The following is a 13731-nucleotide window of genomic DNA, read 5'->3' as shown; positions in this document are numbered from 1 at the left end:
ACAATATTTTAAACTTTTCCATTATTACTGTATTTGTCATAATGATCTGTGATCAGTGATCTTTGATGTTACTATTGTAAAAAGATTATGACTTGCTGAAGGGTCAGATGATGTTTATCATTTTTTTTAGCAAATAAAGTATTTTTTAATTAAGGTCTTTTAATTAAGGTCTTTTTTTTCAGATATAACGCTATCGCACCCTTAAATGACTACAGTATGGTGTAAACATAACTTTTATATGCACTGGGAAACCAAAAACTTCATGTGACCCGTTTTATTCGCTTTACTGCAGGGGTCTAGAACCGAACCTGCAATGCCTCCTAAGTATGCCTCTACCGTAAAAAGCTGAACAGGGCTCTACGAAATTCTGAGTTAAGGCTTTCTTACAATCTGTTATTTTTAACACAGAGCCTAACAGAATTGTTTTCATCCTCAACCCTACCCCTATAAGTGCACACACACACACACGGACACACACACAGACACACATACATACATACGCACATTCCACAAAAATAAGGAAACTGGAGGCAATATTCACACCTGGACAATTAGAATAAAATGTTGCTGGGATGCTCCCAATGCCACAGGGTTTTGGTATTCCTGATGATTAAATCATATTGTCAGTTCATTAAAACTCACAGAATATTCAAGATATATGTGAATCAAGCCATCATGCTGTATCCCTTAAACTTATACAGTGATGTAGGTCAATTATTTCTCAATAAAACCGGGGAAAAAGTACTCATGGAGTGCATATATATAATCTTCTAGGCAAGGCCTCCAACATGGTGTGGTCTTTCTCCCCATTGCCAGCACTGTAATGAGATTCTGTCTCATATATAATAAAGGCATGAAGCACAAACTTGCTTTTCTGCCACCAATGCTACCTCCTTGCCCATTACTTTCTATCTTGGTGTCAACAAGTTTTAAACTGGAAAACCACACGAATACACACACACAAAATTAAAAGCATGTGTCAAGCCGGTCTCTTCAATAAGTGGTGCTGGGAAAACTGGACAGCTACATGTAAAAGAATGAAATTAGAATACTCCCTAACACCACACACAAAAATAAAGTCAAAGTGAATTAAAGATCTAAATGTAAGGCCAGACTCTATAAAACTCTTAGAGGAACGCATAGGCAGAACACTCTATGACATAAATCACAGCAAGATCTTTTTAGACCCACCTCCTACAGTAATGAAAATAAAAACAAAAATAAACAAATGGGACGTAATTAAACTTAAAAGCTTTTGCACAGCAAAGGAAACTATAAACAGAAAGAAAAGACAACCCTCAGAATGGGAGAAAATATTTGCAAATGAAGCAACTGACAAGGGATTAATCTCCAAAATATACAAACAGCTCATGCAGCTCAATACCACAAAAACAAATAACCCAGTGAAAAAAATGGGTGAAAGACCTAAACAGACATCTCTCCCAAGAAGACATACAGATGGCCAACAAACACATGAAAAGATGTTCAACGTCACTAATTATTAGAGAAATGCAAATCAAAAGCACAATGAGGTATCACCTCACAGCAGTCAGAATGGCCATCATCAAAAAATTTACAAACAGGGGCTTCCCTGGTGGCGCAGTGGTTGAGAGTCCGCCTGCCGATGCAGGGGACACGGGTTCGTGCCCCGGTCTGGGAGGATCCCACATGCCGCGGAGCGGCTGGTCCCGTGAGCCATGGCCGCTGAGCCTGCGCGTCCGGAGCCTGTGCTCCACAACGGGAGAGGCCACAACAGTGAGAGGCCCATGTACGGCAAAAAAAAAAAAAATTTACAAACAATAAATGCTGGAGAGTGCGTGGAGAAAAGAGAACCCTCCTACACTGTTGGTGGGAATGTAAACTGGTGCAGCCACTATGGAGAACAGTATGGAGGTTCCTTAAAAAACTCAAAATAGAGCTATCATACGACCCAGCAATCCTACTCCTGGGCATATATCCAGAGAAAACCATAATTCGAAAAGATACATGCACCCCAGTGTTCACTGCAGCACTATTTACAATAGCCAGGATATGGAAACAACCTAAATGCCCATCAATAGAGGAATGGATAAAGATGTGGTATAAATATATACAATGGAATATTCTCAGCCATAAAAAGGAATGAAATAGTGCCACTTGCAGGGACGTGGATAGACCTAGAGACTGTCATAACAGAGTGAAGTAAGTCAGAAAGAGAAAAACAAATATCGTATATCGTTTATATGTGGAATCTAGAAAAATGGTACAGATGAACTTATTTGCAAAGGAGAAACAGAGACACAGATGTAGAGAACAAACTTATGGATACCAAGAGGGGAAGGGTGGGGGGATGGGATGAATTGGGAGATTGGGCTTGACATATATACACCACTATGTATAAAACAGATAATTAATGAGAACCTGCTGTACAGCACAGGGATCTCTACTCAATGCCCTGTGGTGACCTAAATGGGAAGGAAATCTAAAAAAACAGTGGATATATGTATACATATAGCTGATTCACTTTGCTGTACAGCAGAAACTAACACAACATTGTAAAGCAACTACACTCCAATAAAAAAAGATAATAAACGTAAAACAAAACAAACTCAAAAACAAAAAACTAAAATACAAAATAAAAGCACGTGTCTAGCAATTGGCTGGACAGCTCTGCCCACGCACACTGTCAACCCCCCTCATCACTGGTCTCAGCTCTACCAATGATACAGTTGAAAGCACATAGAAAAGTATATATAAAAGTAGAGGGTAATATGCAGAAATTATGCCATGGTTAAAACTGCACACAAATTATACAGTTACAGGAAAATTAATTAGAAGATAATACAGATAAGTGAAAACTGATTTGCTGGTGATAGCAGAATCATAATTAATCTTTTTTCTTTTAATACTGTAATGATTTTACAAATGTATGAAAAAGAAATTTTAAAAAAGCATTTTATAAGAAACATGCTATTTAAAGACAAATTCCGTACTGGTAACAACGGGTACACAACTAGAGTGTGAGCTGAAAGACCTGGATTCTGTTTCCTGCTCTGCCCTCAAGTACTATGTCCCTTTGCGGGAAGTCACTTAAACTTCTTTAACAGCCTCAAGATAGTCAAAATCTGAAGGCTACACTATGATCTCAGATCCCTAGCAATTCTGAAACAGCTATGATACAATGATGTATCCAACGTTAGAAAACTTCTTGTTGGCAATGGACTTTCTGATGACTTCCAAACAGCGTTAAGGATAAAGAAGAGAAAAAAACAAAGTTCTTACCCTCATGAATAAACAAAAAAACAGTTCTGCAGTAATATTCATTAAGAAGGAAAGTCACGCCAGGTGAGGGCAGAGAGCGTTCCCTTACAACACTGGGTGCGCTGTTCTGGACGCCTGTGTAATGAAGCGAGCCCGCAGCCGAGCTCTGGGTGGAATAAGGAGGAGGCCCTAAAGACAGCTGGGAACAAGTGTCTCAAGCAGAAGGAATCATAAGCACAGAGGCCCTGAAGCAGGAGAAACATGCTGAAAATCAGCAAGGAAGCTAACAGGCTGGAGCCAAGAGAACTTTCAGGAAGAACAATGGAAGATGACCTCAGAATAGGGACTACCGCAGGTCAGGCAGGGCCCAGTGGGCACTGTGAGTCACTGCGCTGGGAAACCTCTGGAGGATTCTGATGAACAAGGGATTAACGTTACTTGCGCTACATTCTAAAGGGATCAGTCTGGCTGCTGAGTGAAAAACAGACTTTAGGTGTGGGGAGAGAATAAAATCAGGAGTGCAGGCAAAACACCGTGATGGCTTGTACTAGGAGGACAGGAGCAGTTACACGGGGAATCTTTGGGATTCTAGATGTATTTTTAAAAATAAAGGCAACAGGATTAGCTGATGGATTCAGTGTAGGTTATAAAAGAAAGTCAATGACAGCGCCATAGTTTCGAGCTTGGGAAAGTGGGTAAATGGAGGTTAAATCTTGAGACCTAGAAACTCCTATCAAGGTATCAAATTCAGCTATTCAGAAATAGTATATAGTGTAAGTAATACTTATGCTAAAAGTGGAAGTGAAGAAGCAAAAGTAGAATGGTTGCTTTTTCTACTCACCATTTGCAGACTGTATCATGTTTCCAGATTTTTGGACTTCATCAAATTTTGTAAAAATTACATTCAACCTGTATGAAAAAAATATATATATATATTACACAAACTATTAAGCATATTACAGTTACATTAACATATTTACAATCATACACTGAAGGTGAGTATCACTCATTGATAACAGACCCATCTAACAACAGTAGCTATGCTAACAGCATTATCAATAGCCAAAAGTGAGTGAGCACCTGCTTATTACAAGCCAAGCACCGACCTAAGCTCTACCTGAAAAATCTCCTTTGATTCTTGTAACAGCTGTATAAGGGGTTATCCGTACCCCCATATTACAGACGAGGAAATCAAAACCCCCTTACTTAACGTAACACACCTGGTCAGGGTGGAGATGCCAGCCCTGAGAGTAAGAACCCAGAGGCCAGGCTCTCAGACATTATACTAAACTGACTGACGTCTCTATACAGAATGTACGCATCATGAAAAGTGTTTATTTCTCCTATATTCTGTCTAAGCACAGACTGCTGATTACTCAGGACAAAGATTTTCAAAATGCATTGATATTACAGTACAAAGGCTTTTTTGTGACTTTTGCTTATTTTAAAAGTGCTGTAAATAATTTCTCTAGAAGCAAATGTGACTGGATAATCTTTAGCTTAAAAATCTGCATGACATGCATTTTCTATTAGTGGATCATTTTCACCATGACATTTTAAAAGAAGCAAAACTCCTTAACCACCAAATATTCCATCCTAGGGACACCAAAAATGAGAGGAAAATTGGCGTTGGGGGTGGGGTTTACCTTGTAGGAAAAGTCAAGAAAAAAGAGGCTTTCCGAGCGAAACACAGATATATTGGAATAAGCCTAAAGGCTGAGATTCCAAAGTCACGCACTTTTGCATTGAAACCTACGCCACCCATTTCCAGGACTAGACTAGAAACGTTAGCACTTTCTTACAAACCAGCCTGTCACACAAGCTCTAATTGTTTCAAACATGTTTGATTTCCTTTCCAACCAGGATGGAAGCCCCTTGGGTGTAGGAATGGAACCTGTATTATCTTTGCTATTCTGTGTACACCACACATCACGTCATGCAGGAGGGTGACATCACCAAATGAGAAGGCTGGTGCCTGGTCCCGCCCCCGCACGCAAGGTGGAAAACTAGGTAGTTCACACACTCTGGTCTCAGCTCATGCACTCGTTCATTGGCTGAGCCAGCAGTGAGCTAGCTAGATGCTGAGTGTGGGAAGGCCCCACCCTCTAGAGCGCCTACTTACCTCTACTTCATTCTATTCTACTTAGACTGTGACGTTCTAAGAAACAAGGGAGCCAAAAATACTCATAAGCAAACACGAGGTAAGTGAAGAGGATGAACCAGCCTTATAACACGGCCCCTCCCGCTTCCCGTCCCACGGTGGATATTGATCTTTTCAACCCATCTTTCCATCTAAGTCCAGATGTAGCCTCAGAATCCTTCCCAAAACCGCTCCAGGCAGCTACGACCAATGAATCAAAGTCGGAACTGAGTTAAAGTTCTATTTGTCATCCCAGGACCAGATGAGTAAAACTATTGCTCACTTGCGACTCCTGTGGTTACTAAAAATCTGGAAAGATGCCTTAGAACCAAGTTCTTATGATGTTTCCATCACCTGCCCTTTTATAAGTAACAAAGATCCCCACTGGCTTAACAAGCTCATAAATAGTATCCCTACACAGGTTGCCAGGGCCTGCCCTTTCCAAGTTACCACTTTATTGCATCATAGCCACACCCTCTGACGTGAGCATGTCTGCGAGGCTGCACATCGGGGACAAAGGGCACCTCCAGCTGGTTGTCCCTGAAATCACTAGGAGGGGCGAGTATTTCCTCCGTTCCTGGGAGAGCATTCACCATTATCGATGGCAACTGTGGAAGCACCTGTAGGTTCTCTGTAGCTCACAGGTAGGGTCTCCTCACCACGGCCACAGGACCCACAACCGGTAGGCCCAAACAACGAGGTATGGGAAGGCTAAGATGGTTACTGTTGTTGGCACCTGCCCCGTAATTCAGAATTACTTCAGGCAGGCGTGCTTCCCCGCTGCTTTCCAGCTCCTGCCTCAATAGCTGCCTAGACAATGGCTCCTGTCCAGATGACCACCTCCGGATCGCAGGAGCCTGGCTTTATGACAGTCCAAGAGCAACAAAACCTCCCTTGGGGATGTCTTCTGTCTCCTAGCCCTGAGCACAGCAATACAAAATGCCTCTCCCAGGACCTACCAACTTGCACAAGTCTGAAAGGGTGAGTTTTACAGGTTCAAAGACGTTGAATACATAATTAATGATTAGCCCTATGAAGCCACCAATTTTTTTGCACAATTTAAATTTTAAATCTTTGGATCTCAGATATAAAATAAATTTCTTCACTAGGTAGTGAATTTCTTCACTCTGATTTTTCTGAATTTAAATTTTATTTTCAACTCTTCAATGCAACTGGTGTTTATTTTACTGTAAGATTTAGATCCAATTACGCCTTCCTAGAATATTTTATAACGTAAGTTTAAAATAACTTCCTAAAAGCAAATACTAGTAATCTCATAGTAAACAAGCTCCAGCTCTACAGAGTTTATATTTGGCTTTTCAGTCCACTACTCTTAAATATGAGCAGGTACCAAGGATTATAAACTATATGAGCAAAGCTTGTAATATGAAAAAGAGAGACCAAAAGGAACACACACATACCCCCAAATCCCAATTTAGAGAAGAGACTACGAACAGTTTTTAATATATTATTTATATTTCCAAAGAGATGAGAAAATATTATAATTATAAAAGCACACAGGGGGCTTCCCTGGTGGCACAGTGGTTGAGAGTCTGCCTGCCAGGGCGGGGGACACAGGTTTGAGCCCTGGTCTGGGAGGATCCCACATGCCGCGGAGCGGCTAGGCCCGTGAGCCACAACTGCTGATCCTGTGCGTCTGGAGCCCGTGCTCTGCAACAAGAGAGGCAGCAATAGTGAGAGGCCCGTGCACCGCGACGAAGAGTGGCCCCCGCTTGCCCCAGCTGGAGAAGGCCCTCGCACAGAAACGAAGCCCAACACAGTCATAAATAAATAAATAAATAAATATATATATATATATATATATATATATATTTTTTTTTTTAAAGAATGCAACACAATTCTTAAAAAAAAAAAAAAAAAAGCACACGGGGAGCAGCCCTTCAAAATGGCACCGTAAGGACCTCTGAAAATTTGTTCCTCCAAAGAAAGAAAACATCAGCAAAATCTGGCAAAATCAAGTTTTCCAAAACTGGAAATTAAACAAAGGCTTGCAACAATCCGAGCATTCTTCAAGCAAAAAGGCTGAATCTTGGTAAGAACAGTAAGTTTTCCATTGCTCTGCAAGTGCCCTATTTCCATCTCAACTCAGGCTGAAAACCAACAGCCTCACAACCACTAGAAAAAGTTGAACAAGTCTGGAGCCCCTAAGAATCCCCATTCCCAGAGAACTGTCATTATCTGACCTGCCTGGCATATCCCTGAGCCCCCATTCACAGGGCTTGTCTTTATCGCACCTCACTCAGAGCATGCTCAGTGTGAGACCCTTTTCCCTGAGGCCACAGTCAAAAAGAATCCACAATGACTATTTAACACAGCAGTAACCGCCGGGGCAAAGAAACTGACCAAAAAACTTATAAGGAAAAACTGGAGGACGAGATGTTCTCAGGAAACTTTGAAAAGCTCTGACACATTCCTGGGAATCTAGAAGATCACATATATGGACAAGGCTGTGTGCATGCCTGAGAATGACCCAAGGCACTAACATCTCACCTCTGGCTGACTGTGAGATTCTGCACAAGCAGGCGGTAAAGAGACATAAAGGCAGGAACATATAAACTGCCTGCCAGAGACGCAAGAGGGAAGGGATATGGGAACAGATGTATATGTATAACTGATTCACTTTGTTATAAAGCAGAAACTAATTTTAAAAAAATGCAAAAAAAAATAAAAAAATAAACTGCCTGCCAGAACACTGAAAGCACGTCCCAACAATACAGAGCCTTCAGCAAAGGCACTGAAGGAAACCGCTGTTCAATCATCAGCTGAACGCTAACCTAACCAAGCACAGATGACTATAGTAACCACACACAACCAAAAAATACAGACTTTACAGCATTAGTTCAGATAAGTCACTAAACAAGCAATGAGCAACAAAAACAATAAACACCAACAACAGCAAGCCTGGGGAGGGGTGAAGAATGTGATTTCCAAAGTTGCCACAACACATAATTTTAACTAATCAGTTTCAACAAAAAATTATGAGACACATAAAGAAACAAGTAAACATGGCCCATCCACGGGGGAAAAGATCAGTCACAGAAACTATCCTTAAAGGACTAACTAGATGAATACTTGAAATCAACCATTATTAATATGTTTAAAGAAATAAAGGAAATTATGTCTAAAGAACTAAAGAAAATATAACAACCAAGGTCTCACCAAATAGACAATATCAATGAAGAGATAAAAAACATGAGAATCATACAGAAATTCTCGAAATGAAATTAAACATTTATAAACAACTAAAATTAAAAACTCAGGGCTTCCCTGGTGGCGCAGTGGTTAAGAATATGCCTGCCAATGCAGGGGACACGGGTTCGAGCCCTGGTCCGGGAAGATCCCACGTGCCACGGAGCAACTAAGCCCATGCACCACAACTACTGAGCCTGCGCTCTACAGCCCACGAGCCACAACTACTGAAGGCCATGTGCCACAACTACTGAAGCCTGCGCGCCTAGAGCCCGTGCTCTGCAACAAGAGAAGCCACCGCAACGAGAAGCCTGCGCACCGCAACAGAGTAGCCCCTGCTAGTTGCAACTAGAAAAAGCCCACACGCAGCAACGAAGATCCAACACAGCCAAAAAATAAATAAATAAATATTTAAAAAAAATAAAAATAAAAATTCATTAAAGAGGCTCAACAGTGATTTCAGTGATTTGGGAGAAAAAGCAGCAGCAAACTTGCAGATGAGTCAATTGACACTATCATGTCTGAGAAACAGAAGAAAAATGAACAGGAAAAATAAATAAATAAATAAATAAATAAATAAACAGAGCCTCAGAGATTATCTTCTTACTATACCAACATACACTTAATGGGAATCCCAGAAGGAGAGGGGAAAGGAAAAAGGACAGAAAGAATATGTGAAGAAATAATGACCGAAAACATTCTAAATTCATGAAGCTCAACAAACTCCCAATGGGATAAACTTAGAGATCCTAACCTAGACACATAATAAGCAAAGGATTAAAAGAAAAGACAAAGAGAACACCTTGAAAACAACAATAGACAAGCCATTCATCACGTACAAGGGCTCCCCAATAAGATTAGTAACTGATTTTTCATTAAAAACATGGAGGCAAATGTAAAATAGATAGCTAGTGGGAAGCAGCCGCATAGCACATGGAGATCAGCTCAGTGCTTTGTGATGACCTAGAGGGGTGGGATAGGGAGCGTGGGAGGGAGATGCAAGAGGGAGGAGATATGGGGATCTATGTATATGCATAGCTGATTCACTTTGTTATAAAGCAGAAACTAACACACCATTGTAAAGCAATTATACTCCAATAAAGATGTTAAACCCAAAAAACAAAAAACAATGGAGGCCAGGCAGCTGTGGGATAATATATTCAAAGTCCTGAAACTAAAAATCTCAACCAAGAATTCTATATCCAACAAAACCACCCTTCAAAAATGAAGCAGAGAATCCTCTCTGGACCAAAGACACTTCAGTCTTTACATGAAGCCCTCCTACCAATATAATAAAGTGCAGACTCAGGGCATGGGGGGTGGGGGGAATGAAGGAGAATTTAGGACATTTCTTGATAAGCAAAAAATAAAATAAGACTCTGAATTGAAATGAAAGAACACAGTACAAGAGTTCAAATCCACATGAAGACATAAAGAACACCAGTAAAAGTTCAGTCAGCCTTCCATATTCGGGGGTTCCACATCTGGAGATTCAACCAGCCGTGGACCAAAAAGATTTTTTTTAATTTTAGAAAGCTCCAAAAAAGAAAACTTGAATTTGTCACATGCCAGCAACTATTTACATAGGATTTATATTGTGTTTAGGTATTTTAAGTAACCTAGAGATGATTTAAAGCATACAAGAGGATAAGTTATATGCAAATACTACACCATTTTATATAAGAGACTCAAGCATCCATGGATTTTTGGCATCCACAGGGGGTCCTGGAACCAATCCCCCACACATCACAAGAGGTGATGAAAAACTACAAAGGTAAATGTAAAACACAGGTAAACATAAACGATAGTACAAATGTTATTTTTTTGTTGTTAACTCTTCACTGGTCCTACATGACTTAAAAGGACACTGCATAAAGCAATAATTATAAAACTGTATGTTGGCTACCTTATAATGTACAAAGGTGTAATCTGTATAACAAGAATAGCAACAGAGAGGAGGGGAGAAAATAGGGCTATGTAGGAGTAAAGATTTTGTTTTGCTTTTTTTTTTTCTTTTTGCGGTATGCGGGCCTCTCACTGCTGTGGCCTCTCCCGTTGCGGAGCACAGGCTCCGGACGTGCAGGCTCAGCAGCCATGGCTCACGGGCCCAGCCGCCCTGCGGCATGTGGGATCCTCCCGGACCGGGGCATGAACCCGTGTCCCTTGCATCAGCAGGCGGGCTCTCTACCACTGCGCCACCAGGGAAGCCCAAAGAGTAAAGTTTTTAATACTAAAATTAAGAATAATAATTCAAACTAGACTGCTAAATTTAAGAGGTTAATTGAAATCCCCAGAACAAACACACTAATAATTCCATAAAACAAACAGCAAGAAGATTAAACTGGCATACTAGCAAATATCTATTTATTACAAAATAAGGCAGTAATGAAAGCATAGGGGAACAAAAAAGTCATGACATACAGAACACAAAGAGCAAAATAAAATAGCAGAAATAAAGTCTACCTTATCAGTACTACATTAAATATGAATGGATTAAACACTTCAATTAAATGGCAAAGATTTTCAGGCTGAATAAACAAACAAGACCCAACTACATGCTATCTACGAGAGATTCATTTTAGACACAAAGACACAAAGGTTGAAAGTAAAAGGATGTAAAAAGATAATCCATGCAAACAGGGTTCAAAACAGACCTAGGGTGTCTATAGTAATATCAGACAGTATAGACTTCAAGACAAACATTGCTACCACTGACAAAGAAGGACATTTGTACAGTGATAAAAGGATCAAGGTATCAGAAAGACATAATTATAGGCACCTAAGAACAGAGCCCCAAAATACATGAAACAAAAAGTGACAGAACTGAAGAGAGAGCTAGGCAATCCATCCGTATTAACAGAAGACTTCAGTATTGCACATTTCAAGTACAGATTCTTCTCAAGTGCACATGGAACATTCTCCAGGACAGACCACACGTTGGGCCATAAAACAAGCCCCAATAAACTTCAAAGAACCAAAACCACAGAACACAGAAATTATGATCTGTGACCACAATAGGATAAAATTAGAAATGAATAACAAATAGAAATGCGAAAGTTACAAATAATGTAGGTATTTAACAAAACAGCCCTAATAACAGGTCAAAGATGAAAATAAAAGGGAAAGTAGATACTACTTTGAGATGAATGAAAATGAAAGTACAACATACCAAGTGAAATAAGTCAGACAGAGAAAGACAAATGCTGTAGGATATCACTTATATGTGGAATCTAAAAAAAAAGCAAACTAGTGAATATAACAAACAAACAGACTCACAGATATAGAGAACAAACTAGTGGTTATCAGTGGGAAGAGGAAAGGCAGAGGGGCAATAAAGGGGCATTAAGAGGTACAAACTATTAGGTATAAAATAAGCTATAAAGATATATCATACAACAAAGGAAATATAGCCAGTATTTTATAATAACTATAAATGGTGTAGAACCTTTAAAAATTGTGAATCACTGTTTTGTACACCTGTAACTTACGTAACATTGTACATCAACTTCACTTCAAAAAAGAAAGCACAGCATACCAAAACTTATGAAATGCAGCCAAACAAATGCCTATATTAAAACAAAGATCTCAAATCAATAACTTAACCTTCACCTTAAAAAACTGAGAGAAAAAAAAAAGCAAAGCAAATCAAGCAAAAGGAAGGAAATAACAAAGATTAGAGTAGAAATATATGAAACAGGGAAGAGAGAAACAATAGAGAAAATCGACAAACCAAAAGTCAGTTCTTTGATCAACAAATTTGAGAAACGTTTAGCTAGAGAGATCAGAAGAAAGAAGACTCAAATGACTGAAATAAAAATATGAAAGAATGCACATTACTACTGCCCTTACAAAAATAAAAAGGATCACAAGAGAACACTATGAACAACAGTATGTGAAAAATTAGTTAACTTGGATAAAATGGACACATTCCTGGACAGACACAAACTACCAAAACTGACACAGGAAGAAACAAAATCTGAATAGACCTATAACAAGTGAAGAAATTGAATTCAGGAATCAAAACCGCATCCTTAAAGCAAAGCCCAGGCCCAAATGGCTTCACCTTTGGTGAATTCTAACAAATGTTTAAAAAAGAATTAGCACCAATCCTTCACAAACTCTTTCAAAACAGAGACAAGAATGGGAGAAACTGTGGGCAGGGAGGACAGAATAAGGGAACTCGCTTGTCCTTTCCAGTCAGTTTTTCTATAAAACAAAAACTGCTCTAAAAAATAAGTCTACTAGGGCTTCCCTGGTGGCGCAGTGGTTGAGAGTCCGCCTGCCGATGCAGGGGACACACGGGTTTGTGCCCCGGTCCGGGAGGATCCCACATGCCGCGGAGCGGCTGGGCCCGTGAGCCATGGCCGCTGAGCCTGCGTGTCCGGAGCCTGTGCTCCGCAACGGGAGAGGCCACAGCAGTGAGAGGCCCGCGTACCGCAAAAAAAAAAAAGTCTACTAATTAAAGAAATATATATATATACCCCTAAAAAATAGAAGAGGAGGGAATGCTTTCTATGAGGCTAATATTACAGTAACAACAAAACCAGAAAAGTCATCACAATAAAAGTACAGACCGATAATACTCCTTATGAATCCAGCAGAAATAAAAAGAGTTGTACACCATAACCAAGTGAGATTCGTCCTAGGAATGCAGAGTTGGTTTAATATCTGAAAATCAATTAATATAATACAACATATCAATAGAATAAAAAACAAAGTTACATAATCATCTCGGTAGATGTGGAAAAAGTATTTGAAAAAATCCAACATCCTTTCATGATAGAAACACTCAAGAAACTAGGAATAAAATTTTATCAACCTCATAAAGTCATACAGAAAAAAACCCAAAGCTAACATTATAAAATATGGTGTGAGATTGAAAGCTTTTCTTCTAAGATCAGGACAGGACAATGCTGTCCCCTCTCAGCACTTCTATTCAACATCTTACTGGAAGTTCCAGCCAGGGCTTTTAGGCAAAAAAAAGAGGAATAAAAGGCACCTAGATTGGAAAGGAAGAAATAAACTCTCTCTACTGGCAGACGACATATCTTGTATTTAAAAATCCTAAGAAGTCCACGGCAAAACCATTAGAACCAGGGAGTTCAGCAAGGTTGCAGGATTCAAGATCAATACAAAAAAAT

General features: G+C 39.8%; 1 protein-coding gene across 3 annotated transcripts in view; it reads right to left on the bottom strand.

The window, feature by feature from the left end:
* Positions 1–13731, bottom strand: part of CLASP1 (cytoplasmic linker associated protein 1) — a 268761-nt gene that overhangs the window by 148822 nt on the left and 106208 nt on the right. For all 3 annotated transcript variants that reach the window (XM_081241674.1, XM_081241676.1, XM_081241675.1), the window contains one exon: positions 4082–4149. In XM_081241674.1, coding sequence (XP_081097800.1) covers positions 4082–4149 — 68 coding nt within the window. The remainder of the gene's footprint in view (positions 1–4081; positions 4150–13731) is intronic.

The sequence above is a fragment of the Mesoplodon bidens genome (genome assembly GCF_964165515.1).
Source record: "Mesoplodon bidens genome assembly, chromosome: 8".
NCBI lineage: Eukaryota > Metazoa > Chordata > Mammalia > Artiodactyla > Ziphiidae > Mesoplodon > Mesoplodon bidens.
Note: the sequence above shows the minus strand (reverse complement) of the source record. Positions and strands in the feature narration are given on the sequence as shown.